We start from the raw sequence: 21,995 nt of genomic DNA on the forward strand, positions 1-21,995 counted from the left end.
GTTTCAAGCTTTTCTACTGTGAAATGCTATATTGTCCTTTTTGGTATTTTCTCTGTATGCTTTAAAATAGTCTTATTATTTTTCACTGATTCATATAAGCTTTCTCCAAAAGACTATTTTATTGCGTATGGACCACACATGTAATTTTGGGTATAATTTATCTTGTTAAGACACTGTGCACTTAGGATGTTTCATTTTGTACAAGACATATATTACTTATTCACACAATCTATCTTTAAATGATGTAGAACAGTGGCTCTCAACTCGGAGCAATTTTGGCAATGGCAGGAGACATTTTTGATTGTCATTAATTGGGGGTTGCTACTGGCATCTAGAGGACAGAGGCCGGGGATGTTGCTACACATCCTACAAAGCAAAGGACAGTCCCCCACAACAAAGAAATTTCTAATAGTGCCACTGTTGAGAAAGCCTGATGTAGAACACATTAAATCAACTCTTGTTGGGGGCTTTGGAGATATTCGTTGAATTTAATGCCACTTTGGACTGAATTTCATTCTTTTTTTTTTGAGGAAGATTAGCCCTGAGCTACCATCTGCCGCCAATCCTCCTCTTTTTGCTGAGGAAGCCTGGCCCTGAACTAACATCCGTCCCCATCCTCCTCTACTTTATATGTGGGACGCCTACCACAGCATGGCTTGCCAAGCGGTGCCATATCCACACTCGAGATCCGAACTGGCGAACCCCAGACCGCTGAAGCGGAACGTGCGAACTGAACCGCTGCAGTACTGGGCCGGCCCTGAATTTCATTATTTCCAAAATAAACCACTATTTTACTCTTTTAGGTTTTTTTCCCCAATATAAAAATTATAAAGTATCTGTTCAGAAAATCAGAAGACTGGGTCCTTGAAACTGATGGTACAAGAGGGCACTGCAGTTTGACTACCAATGTTTTCCAAATCCTGGTCTCAAGTTTCTTTAATATTTTCATTTTTTAAATTTAAAATTAAATATATATTATGTTTAAAATTAAATATAATTTTATGTGCCATGTTTGTATTTCCAAGTCAAGACTGTTCATAGGAGTGTGAAGACATTCATGGAAAGGCTTTTTTCAGAAATCAGGAGAATTCAAGGACTCTGAGAAATGCTATCCTGTTATAGATTCTCTAACTCTTCCCATGATCTTTGATCTTCTCAATAATACTGAGAACATTGTAAAGGAAGTGCCACTTCAAAGAAATTCACTAAAAATTAAAAAATCTAAGAAAACAAATAGAAATACTATTTTGGGCAATTAAAATAACCTGGACTTCAGGAAAAGGGTGAATGCTTAAGAAACAAATGAAATCTAGTAAGACTATGATTAATCAAAATTCAACAAGCCAAACTCATTAATTTTTAAAAAAGATTCCTTCTGAAGGAACAACATATTCCAGGATGGGTCCTGGAATCTCCATATATTCATTTCCTACGACTTTTGACTTCCAGAATCATGTTAATGATAGCAGATGACGTTATTTTGTTTTGCCTCTAGAAGTTCTCTGTTGAGTTATGATAGATACCTTTTATCATGTTAAGGATATTCTTTATTCCATTTTTTAAGAGAATTTTTAATAAGGAAAGGTGTTTGATACATATTGACATAATCTTGTGGCTTATATTATTTAGCCTCATGAGTGACAAAATTCTTGATTTTGTATCATTAAACTCTCTCTGTATTTCTGTAATGATGACTGAGGCCAAGATAGCAATCACACCACTTCATTTTATAAAGATTTTCAATAATAAGTATTGAAACAAAAAGTATTTTCTCATGAAAGCCCTTGTTAATCAGAAATGTAATAAATCAGAGTCCCTTTGCTAAAACATTAGCTGAGGTTTTACTGAATCATACTACAGAGAATGACCAGTTTGGTCTGCGAGTGTCAGGCTGCAAGAGCACCTTTGGATTGAAGACCCCACTGGGTTTGAACAGTAATATACTGTGTAATCGGCAGACAAGGATACAAATGGAGCATTAAAAGTATATCACTTTAGAAACGGAAACCAGAGTGTGTGAAATCAGTTCTCAAAGCTAACTGCATTGTCCCTATAGTCTAATTTCCCCAAACCTATCAACTCCTGCAGAATACAAGCCAGGCTGAAAAAAATGCTTTGAAGTGACCCAACCCTGCATAGTTTGTGACTAAAAATAGCTCTGAAGGTGACAGAAATGGAAATAATTGTGTTGGGTATCTGGCAATACTTGATTATGATGAAGAACTGTGAGTGATGTAAAATATTATGGAGAGAGAGAAACATTAATCAGAGTCTTGCCATGAGAATTCAATAATGTCCTAGTATAATGAAAGTTACAGATGAGAAGAAAACTCTGGTTTTTGTTTTCTTTTCTTTTTCAGTTGGGAATGGCAAATGTACTTGAAATGCACTGATATCTTCCAATGCAGATTTTTAAAATTGTCAGGTGTGGCCCAATTTACAAAAATAGTTTACTACAAATCTTTTTTTTCTTCTGTCACACGTGCTTTTTTTCTTTTCCTCTTAAGATGTTAATTTATCATGCAAAGATTTTTTTCATTAAGTGCATTAAAGCTCTTGTTTGTACAGGATTTTTCAAATCAGAAGGACTCCCCGTAGTTCCTAAATGTAAATCCTTAGCAAATGACATGCCAAGATGATAGCTCCATTCCGTGTGGAAAAAGGCGAATTCAGACACATCTCAGGATTTTAACCAGGGTTCCAGCCTTTGGGTTGTACAGTGTCTCTGATAAATCTCCTTTATGATAACTTGAGATGGACTGTAATGGAACATTTTGTAGAAGAAACTGGCTTCTAGCAGTTGGATAGTGATGCTGGGAATAAATTTGGTTTCCCTGAATAATGGTTTCTCAAAGCAGTCACAGCTTCTTTAGAAGTTTAGAATTGGTACCATTTCTTATCTTTATATTTCAGCATTAACTGCAAAGAAAAAATAGTCACCATAAGACATTAAAAAAAATCTTTAAAAGTGCTAATCAAAGCAAGCTCATATTGAGTTAGTCATGCATATCTAACTAAATCTCAAAACTTAGAAAACTCTTTTATTTTGTGAAATAAAGCGTGTGTGAAAAAGATTTTTAAAAAACTTAAGCTGTAAAGACTCAGCTGACAGGAAATGATTTTTAATGATTGGGACAAAAAGGAGTGTGTGATCCCAGCCTCTCCTGCCCTCGCACCTTCTTGGGGGCCCGTGTAATCTACCTAAGTGCCTTTTTAGCAGCTGATGCACAAGAGAGACCCGGTATATCAGAATCAATGGATAATTTTCTTTTAAATTATATCCTAAGGTAAAGAAGCATTAACTTATTATTTTTTAAAAACTTTTTTCCCCCAGATACTGAAGGAATTATAAAACTTATAATGAAATTCAATTTACCTTGGTTCTCACACAGGATTACTTACAGAGGCATCTCTGTCTAAGCTTTCTTGTGCAGGACCTGAATGTTTCAAGTTCTTACTGTATGAAGATGCCGATATCTATGTCAGCAGTTTACCTCGTGTGCATGTTTGGAAAATGCTTCGGCGCTGGTCATCATGCCCGCAGTTTTCTCTTCCAGTTCTCCCAGCCTCTGTCCTCTCTCGTCAAGTGCGATCCGTGCACGAGTCAGCTCTCCCATCACTCCTCCAGCAGCGCCTTTCATCCCTTCTATACCACCTGGTCCAGGAATGTGTTGTGCAAGGCTACGGGATGCTTTTCCTGCTGAAGCTTCCCCAACTGGGAATGCAAACCATAGCAATTTAAAACATTTTGTCAGTAATTTAAATAATTGTAGTCAAGTTTATCACCAAAGTACATATATTAAATTCTACTGTCATAATTCTCATTAAAAGAGAGACGTATTTGGTCCTATCATAGATATGTGTTTGGAGATGTTAGCACTTACCCAAAAACTGCCTAAAAAGAGACTGAGAGAGGTATTGTTTCCATATGCATTTTTGTATGTATGGGGGTTCCATACCATATAGCATAATTGCATTTCTTGATGTTGCTGAATTGGGATGCTCACAATATATGTGACCTCATATTTAACCCACACTTGTGTCTGTTCCAATTTCAGGCCTGATCATTTGTTTAAATTTCTGCCCAAGACTTCATGCCAACCTTCTCTGTTCATCTTGGTCTCAGCCTTTGTAAGCCTCAGTTGTTTTTAAATCTGTGTGTGTATAAATACTAGAGAATGGGGTAGATGCATGAGGGACAATAATATACATTTGTTGAAATTTTGTTACTTTATAAAAGACTAAAAATTTCTTCATTACTTACAAAGCTCCAGTTTCATTTAATTTTAATGAAGTAATTTTTTAAATTGAAAGTTAACTTGAGCGATTTAATGAGCATTCCCAAGGATGTAACGTTAGGAATGGAATCTGATCTATTTTTTTTTAAAAAGAGCCTTATTGAGATATAATTAACATACCATAAAATTCGCTCTTTTAAAATGTACAATTCAGTGGTTTTTAGTGTATTCACAGAGTTCTGAAACTATCACCACTATCTAATTTTAGAACATTTTCATTATCCCAAAAAGAGACTCCATCCCCATGAGCAGTCACTTGCCAAAGCCTCCTTGCCCTAGACCCTGGCAACCACTACTCTACCTTCTGTCTCTATGGATTTGCCTGTTCTGGACATTTCATATAAATGGAATCATACAATATGTGGCCTTTTTTGTCTTCCTTCTTTAACCTAGCATGTTTTCAAGGTTCATCCATCTTGTAGCATGTATCAAACTTCACTCCTTTTTATGGCTGAATAATATTCCATTGTGTGGAGGCACCTAGATCTCTTGCATAGTTAAAAAAGTTCAAGAGTAAAGGAGTTTTGATCTGCAGAGCCAAATGGTGGTGAGATATTCTGGAAAATATATTCTTCTTTCTTAAAATGTTCCCTAGTATCTTTCTACTGCTTTTTGATTATTATTCATCAGAGTCTCACTGGCAGATTTTTAAAGTAATTTATTCTGTAGCATTGATAAACCTTGGGTTCTGAATAAAGAATCTGTTTCCCAGCAGTGGTTAAAGGAGGCAGATTCAAAAACATTTTTCCAGACTTTAGTAACCAAATGTCTTCACCCTGCCTTTCAGGTATGAGCTACTTGCAAATGACACATTTATTAGCTTACTCATTGTTTGGATGAATTACATGTGCTGTTTTTGTTAAACTATTTCCTAATATGAAGTGATCCATTTTATTCATGTTTGGTAAACAGAAATAATTTTTATGGTATAGAAGCAAAAAAAAGCTAGTCCAGAATTTGAGATCTCATATTACAGTGTTCACACACACACACACACACACACACACACACACACACACATCCATCCACACACAGAAACAGGTCTTCTATTTTGTGATGCAATTTTACAATCAGGAGTTTACTCACAAAGCTCTTCTCTGTCAAATGTTTGCCCACTGCCACCGAACAGTCCCTTCAGAAAGCCTCTGTTCTGAGCTTCTGGTGTCTCTATGGGAGTAAACAAATCTCCTAGCATATCCTGTACCAAATTCAAAGAAAAAAGCATTACAGCAAGGAAAAATAAATTAGTAGATCAAAAGATAACACTGTAGTATGTTAGAGCACATCATGAAAAGACAGTCCACTTTCCATATATTTTTCTGGTGATTTTTGCTTTACTCCCAGTTCTACCTCTGATTTCTTTCTCCACCTCCTTTTTCTTCCCTTCTTCAGTAACTGACGTCCTAAAATTTTCATTTTTCTGCCCTCTTCTCCCTTCTACAATTAGAAAGCATGGGAACCTAATATATTCACCTACGATTAATTTCCACCTTTTCAATAACTACCAATGTAGACTTCTGATCCTTTTTCAGTTACCATGGCCTCTTTCCTGTCCCAGTTCCCTTTCCTGAATCAAGCATGGACTGCCCCATGAAATAGGAAGCCTTTGGTGGTATGTGGGGAAGGCTGAATTTATTTTTATATCAAGTACAAAATTATGAAATGGCTCAGGATAATTTAGATGCGTCAAAATAGGCAGCTACTGCATGGCGAGGTGCAGTTGTTCTCAGTATTTGCTGTGCTTTAGAATGACTGGAGAAGCATTTTGTTAGAAATACAGTTGCTCAGGCTTTATTCTACACATACTAAATTAGAATCTACATAGATGTGCTCTGATTATCTATATTTTTAACTTGCTCTCCAGGTCTTTCCAAAGCAGGCCAAAATTTGAGAACCATTGGTATGAAGGAAGGAACTTGAACCAAAAGTCAGGAGTTCTGTGACCTAATATTAGTCTGTCTCTGAACTGGCAGCATGACTTTACCTTCATCATTTCCCCTCACCTCTCTACTCACCAGGCCTGTGCTCTTCCTCCTGAAACCCTTCTCTTTGGAAATAGCAGCACCACCTACTTAGTTCCCCAAGCCAGAAACGGGGAGTAATGATTAATTCCTTCCTTTCCCTCATTCCTACATCTAATAACTCTCCATTCCAACTGATTGCACTTTATAGCTATTGGCTCTGCTAACTTTTCTCCATCCTCACTGCTGGTTGCCTTACTTCAAGACACTGTTATTTTTGGTCTTAATTTGTTTTGAAAAGTCTCCTAATTGTTCTACCTTCAGTTTTAATTCCTCAAAACGAATTGCCGTACTACAACCAGATTATTTGTTTTAATAAACAAATTTGATAAACCATTTTAATGACTTTCTATTGCCCTCGGCATAAATGCCAGATTCCTTAAGGAGCTTACAAAGGTGCCTAAGATCTGTTCTTGACTGATTCTCCAGCACCATCCCTCCACTCTTTCACTTCCCAACTCTGCACCTTGCTAGTAGTTGCCTGAACCCCTGGGCTTTTGCATGCCACTACTCTGTCGAGAATATCATGACCTTTTCCACCCCCAGCCATCCATTCCTGTGGATAACTCCTAGTCACCATTCACAATCCCCTCCCTTCTGTCCCATCAACCAGGTGCCCCTCTTACACATCTCCCCAGCACTGGCACAGCCATATGTAGAGAGCATTTTCCACAGAGTATTGTGGTTGTCTCTTATCTCTCCCTCCACACCAGCAGGTAGGGACTTGTATCTTGTTTGTTATTGTATTCCTAGAGCCTAGCCAAGTACCAGGTATATGGTAAAAGCTCAATAAGTATTTGTTGAACAGCAATAATAACAACATTTATTATTATTTATTTAAAAAATTGACTGTGTTCCAGGCACTGTGCTCAGTACTTTATGTGAATTCTTACTTACAGTGCTCCAAGGTAGAGCAAACAGGTAGGTTAAGGCAAATGCCCAAAGTTATACAAGTAGGCAAAATACAACTTAAACAGTTCAGAGCTTATACTCTTAACCTCTAAATTATAATGAATGGGTTTTAGTTTTATTATTATAAAATGAAGGAGTTGAACCAATTAAATCTCTAAGATGCTCTTTGAAAATTTTGTGACAATTTCTACTTACCCAAGATTAGATAGGCTTTTATATTTATTCTGTGTCTAGGCTCTGTTTACTGCTATGATCAAAGACAAATGCCCAACTCTAACCCTCAGGATATGTATTTATTTTGTATGGCTCTTAATCAAAATTAAGGTTTTTTTAAAAAAAAGTCCACAAACACCCTGAATTGTATGCAAATTTTTTGTGTGTACATAGATATTCTCCACCCTGGAGGGAGAGTTTATATAATTTTTCAGAGGATTCTCCATAGGCAAAAAACCAAACAGTGAAATAAACAACAAAGAATTAACTATTAATATGTATGATCTTCACATTCTCCCTCTGTTTCTTATTTTTTTCTCTGTTTACCTAGAACCATACTAGAAGCTGGTAGAGTCACAATGATGAACACATATGCAAAACATATCTTAGGGAAGGCATTTTATTGTCTGGCCCAATAATATTTTTAGCTTTTAGATATCTCTCTCATTCTCTCTTTACAACCATGTCCAATGTTTATTCATAAATGTGCCTAACCCACCTGTAGATTATCACACATCTCTTGGCTGTATGTTAACCGCTGAATTTCAGTAGGAGAAACGAGGTATAATGCCTGTCCTTCATTGGTAAAACAAAACGTCCGTGCTATCCTCATGTCTGTCAGTGGCAAGTAATTAACATCCAACATTGGACGAAGACTAGGTAGGCTGAATGGACAAGAGCAAATCCACATTTCATATTCAAGTTGTTAGAAGCTTTTAATTTCTCTGTATAAAATTTGCAGATCTTTACATAAAAACAGTACATTTTTATACTACTATTTTATGGTTTCTTTTTATCCTCTTGAAGTCCCAGTGGTAGTAAACTAGACTTTCACTTAAAATCATATACACAAGGGTCATGGGCACAGTCCTTCTATCTTCATCCACACAGATACCTAACAAATGTCCTTGAAGGATGGACTGAATGCAGTGGCCAGCAATTTCAGGATACTTTTCGCAGCATTTCACAGATTCCTAGTATAGTTATGATCTTTGGTTATCACAGAAACATCATAGCTAGAAAGTGGCTGACTGCATACTTGGTCTGTTTTCCCTTTTTAAGGCAAAACTCCTGAGTCTGAGGAGGTTATGCACTGATCGAGAGGTGAAGTGAGTCCAGTTCACTGTGCCTGGGAATCGAGTGGCTTTGCTTCCCAGTCCTTTACTCCCTCTATACACAGGAAATGAAAATTACCTATGACTTAGGGCACCTGCACTGAAGGCATGCTTAATAAATAAACACGGCCGGGGCTGTAAGGGAATGAGAATAAGTTATAAATAATAGATCAGAATTTGCACATCCAAATGAATACCACTCATCTCAAGTGTCTTACCAAATGGCTATATGCTTATTCTAATGTTGTAGCCAATGATTTTGCTTAAATATTCATCAGAACGTCCTTTTGGATACTGTCAGAGTCAGTTTTATAAACTACTGAAGAAAACCAGTCTCATTGCTTTTAAATCACACCTCTAATGCCAAAAGGAGAAAAATAAATACTTGTAATTAAATCTCAAGCTTTGAAATCATTCTATTGATTCTAGTGTGCACAATGATATTAAATTATCCCAGATCATAAAAATAGCACCTTGAAAAAATAGTACTGATTTCTCTTATCAAAGTAGTTTGTAATCACAATTTAAGCCTTAGAACTTTACCATATAAAATGTGGTAGATCTGAAATCTGTGCTTTTGGAATATACTTTTCATGAGGTTCTAGCTCTGTCCTGTCCAATATGGTAGCCACTAGCCACATGTGGCTATTGAGCATTTGATATGTGGTTCATATGAATCGAGATGTTTTGTTAAGTGTAAATTACATACTGGATGTCAAACTTAGTAAGAAAAAATATATTAAAAAATATATGTTATGATATTTCAAGTAACTAAACTCCTTAGGATATGAGTCCAAAACCAACCCAATTAAACACTCTTCCATGATAGATTCAGTCAAATTAGTGGGCAGTGGTGGGGAAGAGGTTCCAATGGACTTTTCTGATAAGCTACGTTCTTGACTATTTAGCATAATAAAAGTAAGCCAAGATAATAAAATTAAAAAGATGTAATCACTTTAGGTAGGAAAAAAGTAAGTCAATTGCTAAGGGCTAGGAAACAAGTACTGTTAAAGCTGAAGAAAAAAAAGAATAGATTTTTTTCTGTGCAGGGACACTTTTATAAGGAAAGTGTCAAGTGACTTAAGATGGTTCTCACTAAAAATGGCTTTTACTGAGGCAGGCCTGGTGGTGTGGTGGTTAAGTTCACGGACTCCATTTAGGCAGCCTGGGATTCACAGGTTCAGATCCCAGGCGTAGACCCATCACTGCTCCTCAAGCCATGCTGTGGTGGCATCCCACATAAAGTGGAGTAAGATTGGCACAGATGTTCACTCAGGGCCAATCTTCCTCACACACACACACAGACACACACACAAAAGGCTCTTACAGCCTAGTTTGAGAACGCATACATAGATAAGCCTCTTGTATCTCTCTCTACTCTTTTCTAGGTCTAGGCACATTAGCACATAAGCAATCATTAACTACTTGCCATCCATCAGAAAACTGGGACTTGAGGAGATGAGGCTCAGTATAGTTAAGTTCTGATAGGGTCTGCGAAGATCTGGGAATATGCTTAGCATGGGAAGATGATCAGTCAGGAGCATGGCAATTTGTAGGATTCAGTTCCTCAAGCCACATATTATTTCCTAGCCACACCTTATATGTTACTAAAATTATGTCAAAATCATTTCCTTTTCAAATGCTTTTGAGATCCTCAGGAGCACATGAAGAGTTTCTACTAGGGAATAATAATAAAGTACCATTATCACGTAAAGCAGCTTTTACAAAGGGCAGAGGAAGACAGAGAGATCATCTCTCCTGTTGCTATGACTCCTGTTGCTTTTTAAACTCTCTCTTGTTTTTCATTTCTCAAGAAATCTCCCTTCTCATAAACGTAGATGGTAGCACATATTCATTTAAATAGAAATTAATTTTCAGATATACTCAATACCATATAAGAAAACGACACTAAAATTTTGCAAAAACAGGGAAAGTAATCATTTTCAAGCTAAAATCTCAATTGTGACGTAACAGTTTAATGTCTTTTAATTAAAAACAAATTTTGAGTGACTAAATGTGAGCTTAAGGGAGGGTAGGGGGTGTGTGTGTATGCATTTTTATTTTTCACAAACTAAGGCGTATCTAGGAGTTAAGTCATCATTTTCAAACAAGACTGGAATGACCTTCATCAGAAATCTCTAAAAATACTTTGAGAAAGAGAAACCAGATAAAGAGAGAAAGAACCAGAACTATATAAGAGAATGAGCAGACCATAAATGATTGTTTTTATTTTTTGAAAACTTTCTCTGCTAACTACTTCTCCTTGGCTTATAAATCTACTCACGTCTCCCCTATTAAAGAAAATATAACAGCAAAAACACTTCCAAAAACCTAGTTTTGCTCTTGAACTACTTTCCTGTCTCTCATCTCTCCCTTTGCCACAAAATATCCTGAAAGCATCATCTACACCAGGAGTTGGCAGACTTTCTTTAACAGGCCAGGTAGTAAACATTTTAGGCTTCGTAGGCCATGTGGTCTCTGTTGTAACTATTCAACTCTGCCCTGTTGTGCAAAAGCAGCTACAGACAATATGTAAACAAATGAGTGTGGCTGTGTTTCAAAAGAACTTTATTTATGGACATTGAAATCTGAATTTCATATAATTTTCACATATCATGAAGTAGTCTTCTCTTTGATTTTTTTCAACAATTTAAAAATGTAAAAATCATTCTTAGCTTGCAGGCTGTGCTCTGTCAGATTGTGGGGAGGGCAACGTAGATATGGCCTGTGGGCTGTAAGTTTGTCAACTCTTGATCTGCCTCTATTCTTGCGCCCTTGAAAATTTAGTTTTTGCCTCCACCATGCCCCTGAGATTTGCTTTCTCAAAGATCACTAATATCCTACTAGTTGCCAGGTCTAGTGTTTTTTCTTGTACCCAAATTCTTTGGCCTCTCTGCTATATCTGAACCTGTTGACCATTGTTTTTGTGGTCTTTTATCCTTTGTTTTGATACTCTTGTACCCTTTTTATTTGATGCAGTTACATATTCTGGTCCTTTTTCTCTCTCTTTGATGACTTTTCAACCTCCTTTGCTGGATCTTCTTTCTTCCACCACATAAACGTAGACACATCCCCAAGTTTTTGTCCCCAGATCAATCTATTTCTCCTCTCTTTTTAAACTATCTTCTTTGATGATCTCATTTACTGCCATAACTTTCACGAATACATTTACATAGACAACTTCCAGAGCTGGATCTTCCACCTGTATTTTTCTAAGAGTCCAGACCTTAAATTGCTTGCTAAACTTCTTCAGGATGGCGTATAAGCACTTCAGATTCCAAGCATTCATTCTCAATTAATTCTCAAACTTCTCATTATCAGCCTTTCCAAATTCTCCTGACTTTCCTATCTGCTAATGACATCACTGTTATCCAGGTTCACAAAATTTTTTTTAACCTTTATGTTCTCTTCTAGCCCTGAGATTTTTTGATGACCTCCAATACTTTCTATAACCAATTAGTTTTACATTAAGCAAGTTTCCCTTGATTATCCCTCACATCTATTCTCACCTTGCCTGCTAGATAGCTACCACTTCAGTTCAAAAGATCATCCCCAGCCCTCCCTCACGTCATTTCCTAGTGCTTAGCCAGAACCAGTTAATGACCTGCTTTAAAAACCCCATTTCCTATTTATTGATAATGTCAAGCTCATTAGCCTGCCATTAAGGGTCCTCAACAATTTGCCCCAATCTACCTTTCCAGTTTACTTTCCTTCCAACAACTCCTTTTTTTATAAAATATATTCAACTATCTCATGACTGAACTCTGGGGACTTAGTTTTGACTAGAAGATTCAACTCTACATTTCCTCTTTTGGAATATACATGTTCTTTATGTTATAATTACTTGTGTACCTGTCTTCTCTCCCCAATTTGATAGTAAGCTTCTTAAGGATTAGGACTATGTTTTACTAATTTTTACATCCTTCACAGGCCAGTATGCTTAATTGTCTCGGTGATTTTTGGAACTAGGTGAGATATTAAAATGGATGACAGTGACTTCTACATACTATATGTTTATTAAGTGTTTGCTAAATTCATAAAATTATTAGGTAATTATTGTATCTCATGAATTTTACTTCAATTCACTAACAGTATAATAAAATCTCTTAGGTGATACCTTATTATAAATGTGGTCAAAGAGTATAAACTTCCAGTTACAAGATGAATAAATTCTGGGGATCTAATGTCTAGCATGGTACATATATACATATAGTTAACAATACTGTATTATATACTTGAAAGTTGCTAAGAGAGTAGATCTTAAAAGTTCTCACCACACACACACACAAATGGTAACTGTGTGAGATGATGGATGTGTTAACTAACCTTAGTGTGGTAATCATTTTACACTATAAGCAATATCAAATCATCACATTGTATACCTTAAATTTATACAATGTTATATGTCAATTATATCTAAATAAAGCTGGAAAAAAATAAGTTGTCTGATGACTTTTGATAAAGTGTCTGTTCAGTAGTGGTCTCACCATTTCCAAGACTTGCAACCTTAGGCAAACTAAAACTTTAATTTATTAACATATGTAAAATGGAGGATGCAAATATTACTTTATTTTCCTATATCCTAGAGAAGGTATAAAGACCAAATTAAATTTTGTAAGCAAAATTCTTGGGTGGACTATGAAACTGGACTATAGTCCAGTTGTCCAAATGAAGGTAACAGTTCATTTCTTTCTTCTTCTTTTTTTTTTGTGAGGAAGACTGTCCCTGAGCTAACATCCATGCCAGTTTCCTCTACTTTATATATGGGATGCTGCCACAGCACAGCTTGATGAGGGATGTGTAGGTCTGTGCCTAAGACCCAAAGCTGTGAACCCTGGACTGCTGAAGCAGAGCATGTGAACTTAACCACTACGCCACAGGGCTGACCCCCAATACTTCATTTCTTTTCCTTGCAGTTTATTAATCTTTATATTTCCAGTGCCTAGCATAGCATCTGGGAGATACCATATGCTCAATAAATGTTTGTTGAATGAATGTGTTAATGACTGGAAAATCACTCTTTCCCTAGATTCCTTGATGTCAATTAAAATATATATTTCATTCGTAATGCAAAGCATATTTAGCCAAAAAACAAAAACAAAAAATAAAAAACCCAAACTCTCCTCAAATTGTTGAACAATAAAACATTCACAAACATAATGAAACAATGATCTCAGGTTGCTTCTTGATAACATCTTGCACATTACACACTTTTCAAAATTGTACCTTGCTGGCACTATTGTGATTACCAGATAATTTATAAAGAAGGCAAGTACCTCATTATCATGATATGCCCATTGGCACAAAAGCATGCCAAGCAGGCACTGTTACACATGACCACCACATCTGCTTGCAGTATAAAAGATGTCTCGGTGATGTTATGAACATAAAGGCAAGTCTGAGAAGGCAGTGAGAAGACTTTGGCTTGTTTTTCTGAGCAGATTATTGTATACTGATGATCTCCTATTTCTTGGGACGGAGAGGGGCAGTTCATGACCAGTTTCCTTCTCCAAGATTTTTCATTTTCATCTATGTTGTTTGGATCCCTCCAAACTTCATATGGCGGTTGCATTAATCCGCCAGTTCGGTCCATACAGGAGAATGTTAGAACAGCTCCTTTCAATGAGAGGAATGTACCTATAAAAACAATTTCATATCACTGGCACACGAAAATCTTTCTAAAACAGCTGCTATTCTTCTATGGGCAATAAATGTTTTATGTTATGATAATTTATATCTATAGTGTCATAATATAGATTATTATCACAATTAGATTTGTGAGTTCATGTTATTCAACTCAGAATCACAGAATATTGAGTCAAAAAGGAGTCTAAGACATCAACTTGTGAAATTCTCTCATTATATTCATGAGAAAACAGAGACCCAGAAACATGACGAGACTTGGGCCAAGTCACATAGCAAGTTAGTGGCTAGCCTGGACTAGAACTCAGGTTTCCCAATTCCGAATTCAGTATCAATATTCTCTCACTATACTATATAGTCCCCCTTAAAATCCTTTTTTAAAAAGCAAATTTTAGAAAATTTTAAATTTTCATTCATTGAAATAACTTCAACTGAAAAAATAATCATGCCATCTGATTCCATTTCCTTATTTCATAGCTCATTTACTAGAAAATGATTTTATTTTTCTTCTGAAATTGAAGACAGAATAAATTTCATGAAATCTCAACATCTAGAGATCATGCTAGCAATTCTGATTGAATGAAAAAAAAAATTCCTTTGGTTCTTAGGTAGGCTTATGCATCTTTATACAGAAAAGAGGTTTACTCACCTGGATCCTCCAAGGTTGAATATCCATGCCAGATTATTACCTATGAGTGATTTTTACCAGTCCTGGAGGACAGGATACTTTAAGGCTTAGGAGGTAACTTGGGATAGATTGACCTCTGGACATTTCCTGACTCTCCCCCAAGCGGTGCCCTAGCAGGCTTTTCTTACCTTTGTCCTTTGACATGATATAGAGAGGAAGGGGGTGAACCCAGGCTGATCTGCCTCAAGAGTGTACATGCAACAGAGACTTGAAAAGGGAAAGGTGATATAGAAAAATGTATTCTATTTAGAAAGTACTTTATAATTTAAAATACTTAAAATTTATCAGATTCAAAATAACATGTTTGGATGATTTAACATCTCAGTTGTATTTTTAAATCCACTTTAAAACTAGGCAGCCTGTAAATGTCCAACAGGGGTAGCTGAAGAGGATGAGAGAGTAGGCATTTAGGTGCTTCGGTCTGAGGATCAAGGCACAAAGGAACAGCTCTCCCGACCTCCCACGAAGAAAAAATAATGCCAAAAGCTAGGATGAATGATTTAATTAGAATTCATCTAGGATTGATCCTTCTATTCTATAAAACCACCTTTCCATAAATACCTGCTGCCACGGGCAGACTTTTCTAAGTGTAAATATCTCAGCATCCTCAATTTAGAGATAACCTAAAGCAGGTTAAAACGACAAGAAATCTACATTTTGGAAGCCATTTTGTTTATACCTTACTCTCACAATCTGTCAGCATCAAAATGACAGTTTCTCAATAAGCTGCCCTTGCCAAAACAGCTGCTTTGTTTCCTAATTTGTGGCAAAATGCTTTGATTATATTCTGTTCGTTAGGTTTATACAGGGCTTATGTCTTCCCAAGAATGTATTATTAATCTTTATAACTCTTTTATCTTTCCTAACTTAAAAAAAAAAAACAAGCAAGTCCAAATTATGAGCTGCTACTCTTTCAGAAATACACTTCGTTACAAAGTAAGCTTAAATTTAAGGGCTTCTATAATAAGATCCTAACAATTCAGTCTACAGTAAATAATTAACCACACAATTAATTAGGACTTTCCTCTTAAAGAAGGTCTCAGTAGCTAGATGTGTATCTTACTCCAGCTTTCCAAATTACCAGCCCTCCCCACTACAACCTTCATTCATTCAATCAACAAATACTTATTGAGGGCCTACTATGTATTCTAGGCTCTGTTTTAGGCACAGGGAATACAATAGCGAATAAAACAAAAATCCTTACCTTTATAGAACTTACTTTCTATGATAGAGACAGACAGCATACATGCTAAAAAGTATATATATGAGATATTAGATAGTAATAAGTACTAAAGAACAAAGTGAAGCAGAAAGGGGGACATGAACTGTTGGGAAAAGGTGGGAGTAAATTTTAAATCGAGTAGAAGGTGTTATGGACTAAATGTTTCTGCCTCTCCCCTCCTCCAAATTCATATGTTGAAGCCCTAACCCAGTGTGGATGTATTTGGAGATGGGGCCTCTAAAGAAATAATTAAGGTTAAATGAGGTCATAAGAGTGGGGCCTTGACCTGATAAAATTAGTGTCCTTATAAGAAGAGACACCAGAGCGCGCTTGAGCACTCTCTCTCTCTCTCTGTGGGGACACAGTGAGAAGGCAGCTGTCTGCAACTCCAGGAGAAAGCTCTCATCAGATACCAACTGATGGGCATGTTGATTTGGGACTTCCAGTCTCCAGATGTGTGAGAAAATAAATTTCTGTTGTTTAAGCCACCCAGTCCGTGGTATTTTGTTGTGGCAGCCTGAGCAGACTAATTCAGAAGAGAAGGTTTCTTTGCATCATACTGTGGGAATTATGGCTCAGGAAATCAGCACAAAATGCTGATATTCTGTACTCTGATTATCCTTCATCTCTGACCCAGGAGTCTCACGTTTTCTATCAGCATCCATGAAACTGGCAACCTAACTTTATCAGCTTGCAAATAAAGTAAAATTTAAAACTCTTTACAGATCTTGACTTTCTAGAGCAGTGAAGGATAGACTCATAGATGATGAGATCAGAGAGGTAATATGGAGCCAGGTCATGTAGGGTCTTGTAGACACTTAACAGGATTATTCTTCCTGCTGGGCGTATCCTAAAGGGCGTCAAGGTTGGAGGAAGGGAAAGCAGTTAAGAGGTTAGTACAATAATTCAGGTGAGAGGTGGATAGAGGCTTTCTCAAACCAGGTGGTAACAGTAGAGATGGTGAGAAATGGTCAGAATCTGAGTATATTATAAAGATGAAGCCAACAGAATTTGCTAATAAATTTGTTTTAGAGTGTGAAAGAAACATAGCAGTCAAGGATGATTCTAATGTTTTTCACCTGAGAATTGGAAAGATGGAATTGCCACTAATAGATGTGGGAAAGACTATGGGAGAAAGGAATATCAGGAACTCAGTTTCGGACATGTTAAATTTGAAATGCCTATTCGACATCCAAGTGGATGTCAAATAACTGGATATCTATGCCAGAAATTTGGGGATAGGTCCAGACTATAAATATAAATATATGACCTATTAGATTATAAATGACATTTAAAGTCATAAGGCTGACTGATTCCACCTAGGGCTTGAATATAAATAGGAAACAGAAAAGTTTCAAGAAGTCAGTCTTTAGTATTCTGATGTTTTAAGTCCAGTGAAATGAGGAGGAACCAGCAAAGAGGACTAAGAAGGAATGGCTAGAAAGGTAGGAAGAAAACTAGGTCAACAAAGTGTTCTGGAATCCAAGAGAAGTGTGTTAAGGTACAGGGGATGGTAAACTATAATATGTTGCTGACATATCAAGTAAGATGTGGCCTGAGAACTGACCGTTGGATTTAGCAATGAGGTCAGTGGTGACCTATATAGGAATATCATTGATTGGTGTGGGAGAAAGCTTGATTAGAATAGACCCAAGAGAGAATAGGAGAATAAAACTGGTCAATAGTGAATATAACACAACCATTTCAAGGAATTTTGCATTAAAGAAAAAGTGAAATGGGACATTATAGAAGAATAGTTCAAGAAAGGGTTTTTCTCTTTTAATGAGAGAAACAACAGCATGTTTATATGCTGATCTAGTAGAAAGAGAAATATTTATTATAAATAGATAAATATTATATATAAAAATTATATATAATAATATAATTATATAAAGGAAACAGAGGGAAAATTGCTGGATTGACTTTCTTGAATTGGTGAAACGGGGTAGAATCTAGTGTACCCTGGAGAAGCTGGCCGAGTTGGGAGCTTACACAGTTAAGTCATAATAACAGGAGAGAATATAGAGGCCATGGACATATAGACAGGTAACTTGGTAGATATGGTGGTGGCAGCTGCTGAAGTTCTTATCGGATTGTTTCAAGTTTCTCAATAAAAGAGAACACATGATCATTAGCTGAGATTGAAAACAGTGGAGAAGGTGTTGGAGGTTTGAGGAGAGTGGAGAAAACATGAGATTGTTGTTCAATAGGCTGGGAGAGAGGACTAGGGAAATATAGTATGACTATCCAGCAGCACAGAAGCCCACTTGAAGTTATTGATAATTTATTTCAAAATGAGACTATTTTGTGTGGTTATATATTTTCTCCAGCCATATTCATCTAGACACACAGGTATAGAAAGAAAGTAGGTAGAATTAAATTTAACCAGGATTGTGATTAGGCTGAATATGCCTGTGTGATATTATGATTTATAATAAACATATACTTGGCCTTTATCCCAGTTTCCGGCACAGAGCTCCTAAAACCCTTGGAATTTTGGGTTTTAAGCAACACCATTTATTTGCTGTTATGGCCAGGAATGGATATTTCACACCAGGGCTTTTCGCTACCATTTTATTTTTTTCCCCTATTTATGACTAACTTCTAGTCTTTATAACTCTTTTATTTTGGCTCTTTTCCCCCATCTGAACTTTTCAGTTCTGGCCCCTGTCCCATAACTCTGGCCTTTGTCTCCTCACTCCTGACCACACTCTGCTCTCTAGGGTGAGGTGGTGAGTCCAGGCTGGGCAACCCCTTCACCTGCCACTGATTCACCCACTGGGCTTGCATAATATTTACTCTTTTTTTATGTTAATGAGGCGAGTTTGGGACCTCACCTAAGGATGGGGGCTGATTGCCAGGAGGAGCCAACCATGTGATTAGAGGGTTGGCACTTTCAGCCCCAGCCCACCTCCACTCCTAGGAGAGGAAAGGAGCTGGAGATGGAGTTCAGTCACCAATGGCCAATGATTTAATCAATCATGCTTGTGTAATGAAACCTTCATAAAAACCCAAAAGGAAGGGGTTTGGAGAGTTTCCGGGTTGGTGAACAGCTGGAGGTGTGGGGAGGGTGACACTTCTGGAGAAGACATGGAAGCCCTGTGTTCCTTCCCACATACCCTGCCCTATGCATCTCTTCCATCTGGATAGTCATCTGTATCCTTTCATAATAAACTGGTAAACAGTAAGTAAACAGTTTTCCTAAGTTCTGTGAGCTGCTCTAGCAAATTAATTGAACCCGAGGAGGGAGTTGTGGGACCCTTAGATTTAAAGCCGATAGGTCAGAAGCACCGGTGACAACCTAGATTTGCGAATGGCATCTGAAGGAGGGTGGGCAGACAGTCTTGTGGGACTGAGACCTTAACCAATGGGATCTGACAGAATTGAGTTAAATTGTAGGACACCCAGCTGGTGTTGCAGAGAACTGCTTGTTGTAGGGAGAAACTTCCGCATATCTGGTGTCAGAGTGTTGTGAGTGTGGTAGTCGTGTGAGAGTAAAGGAGACACACAGGAAAAAGACACAGAAGAAGGAAGGACTTGGATTTTTCCCTATCCAGGAGGAAATAACTGTAGGTTTTCCCCTCTCAGGATGTAAATTTGCATTTGTAAGATTAGCATCACCTGGGAGCTTATTAAAAATGCAAATCCTCAGACCCTACCCTAGACCTACTGAATAGAAACTCTGGGGGTGGGATCCCAATAATCTGCATTGTGACAAACCCTACAGGTGATCGTGATACAGACTAAAGTGACAGCTACTGGAATGGATAATCTCTAGGTGCTTTCCCACTCTAAAATTCAATGATCTAGTGCACTTCAAATTTCCATATCATTGATGAAAATTTGTTGTCAAGACAATCAAGATAAATTAATGTGAAACGATTCCTCAGAAAAGAAAAATGGGCTTTTCTTTTCTTGAGAGGTCTTTGATTATTGATTCAATCGCCTTATTACTTATAGGTCTGTTCAGACTTCCTATTTCTTCACAATTCAGTCTTGGTAGGTTGTATGTTTATAGGAATTTACCCCTTTCTTCTAGGTTATCGGTTTGTTGGCATATAATTGTTCATAGTAGTCTCTTATGATTTTTTTATTTCTGTGGTACAGTTGTAATGTCTCTTCTTTCATTTTTGATTTTATTTGAGTCTTCTCTTTTCTTCTTAGTCTAGCTAAAGGTTTTTCAATTTGGTTATCTTTTCAAAAAACCACTTCAAAAAACTTAAGTGGGCTGAGGATTTGAATAGACATTTCTCCAAAGAAAACATATAAATGGCCAACACGTATGTGAAAAGATGTTCAATGTTACTAATCATCAGGGAAATGCAAATCAAAACCACACAGATATCATTCTATACCTGCTAGGATGGCTATTATCAAAAAAGCAGAAGACAACATTTTCAAGAATGTGAAGAAATTGGAACCCTTACACACTGTTGTTAGGAATGCAAAATGGTGCAGCCTCTATGGAAGACAGTATGGAGGTTCCTAAAAAAATTAGAAATAGAACTATCGTATGATCCAGCAAACTCACTTCTGGGTATTTACGCAAAAGAACTGAACTCAGGATCTTGAAGAGATATTAGCACTCTCATGTTCCTTCACAATAGCCAAGATGTAGAAACAACTTAAACGTCCACCAACAGATGAATGGATAAAAAAAAAAAAAAAGTGGTATATACATGCAATGAAATATTATTCAGCCTTAAAAAAGAAGGAAATCCTGTAATATGTGGCAATACGGATGAACCTTGAGGAAATGAAATAAGACAGTCAGAGAAGGACAAATACTGCATAACTCCACTTACCTGAGATATCTAAAAAAGTCAAACTCATGCAAGCAAAGAATAGAATGGTGGTTACCAGGGCCTCAGGGGAGGGGAAATGAGGAGTTGCTAATCAATGGATATAAAATTTAGGTTATGCATGATGACTAAATTCTAAAGATCTGCTGTACAACATCGTGCCTACAGATAATAATACTGTATTGTACACTTGAAAATCTGTTAAGAGGGTAGATCTCATTTTAAGTGTTCTTACTACAATAAAATAAAATAAAATAATAAAATAAAAATGGAACTAACACCATTGACAAGCTTTATGTGCTTAGTGCTTTTCATGAGTTATCTCAGGTAATCCTCCCAACAACTGCTTAGGGGAGGCTATCCTGGATTTTTTTAGGATCCTGAAGCTCACAGAAGTTAAATGACTGTCACAAATCACCCACAGAAATTGGCAGAGCTGTAATCTAAATCCAGGGCTTTCTGGATCTAATGCTTATGTATTTTTTGTTCTTGTTTTTAAAATTATACTTTATGGCTTCTCAAGACATAAGATCAAATTGCAAAGTAAATAATTCTGCTCTTTTTTTGTTTTGATTTTTTTCCTGACCATATGGAGAAAATACAAGAGTATCCTCAATGACTAAAAGTTTAGCAGAAATAATTTAAGGTATGTATCTACCATTCTCATCTGTAAGACTATGCTTTTGAAAATTCAGCCTTAACTAAAGTCATAATTTTTAATCTCCTATTTGTTTGAAAAGATATTTTCCTCATTTTCAATTTGTATTTCCATAGTTCAAGGTTATCTCTTCCTTTTCAAGCTTCCTTATGTAAAATAGAAAGTTTTTGTTTTGTTTTGGATTTGGTTAAGTCTGAAAAAAAGATGTAGAATTACAAATATCTCAAGGCTATACCCCCAAGGAAGGATGTATATAATTGACAAATAGTCTTTCAATATTTGCCAGCAACACATCTACAAAGTTACTTACTATTCCTACTTTATTAAGAACTGTATATCTAGATCATTGGATTTTCACAAAGAAATTACATATTTTTTCATCTCTCCATTTAAGAAGGGATCTCATTCTGGGAAAAGTTTGAA

At 36.6% G+C, this 21,995-nt stretch overlaps 1 protein-coding gene across 20 annotated transcripts in view; it reads right to left on the bottom strand.

Annotated features, from left to right (window-relative positions):
• Positions 1–1,510: 1,510 nt before the first annotated feature.
• STXBP5L (syntaxin binding protein 5L) overlaps positions 1,511–21,995 on the bottom strand; it is a 350,864-nt gene continuing 330,379 nt past the window's right edge. For all 20 annotated transcript variants that reach the window (XM_070583799.1, XM_070583808.1, XM_070583812.1 and 17 more), the window contains 5 exons: positions 13,836–14,196; positions 7,944–8,109; positions 5,385–5,496; positions 3,495–3,715; positions 1,511–2,919 (listed from right to left, as the gene is read on the bottom strand). In XM_070583799.1, the coding sequence (XP_070439900.1) occupies positions 2,878–2,919; positions 3,495–3,715; positions 5,385–5,496; positions 7,944–8,109; positions 13,836–14,196 (902 nt within the window). In that variant the 3' untranslated portion in view covers positions 1,511–2,877. The remainder of the gene's footprint in view (positions 2,920–3,494; positions 3,716–5,384; positions 5,497–7,943; positions 8,110–13,835; positions 14,197–21,995) is intronic.

The sequence above is a fragment of the Equus przewalskii genome, chromosome 18, assembly GCF_037783145.1.
Source record: "Equus przewalskii isolate Varuska chromosome 18, EquPr2, whole genome shotgun sequence".
NCBI lineage: Eukaryota > Metazoa > Chordata > Mammalia > Perissodactyla > Equidae > Equus > Equus przewalskii.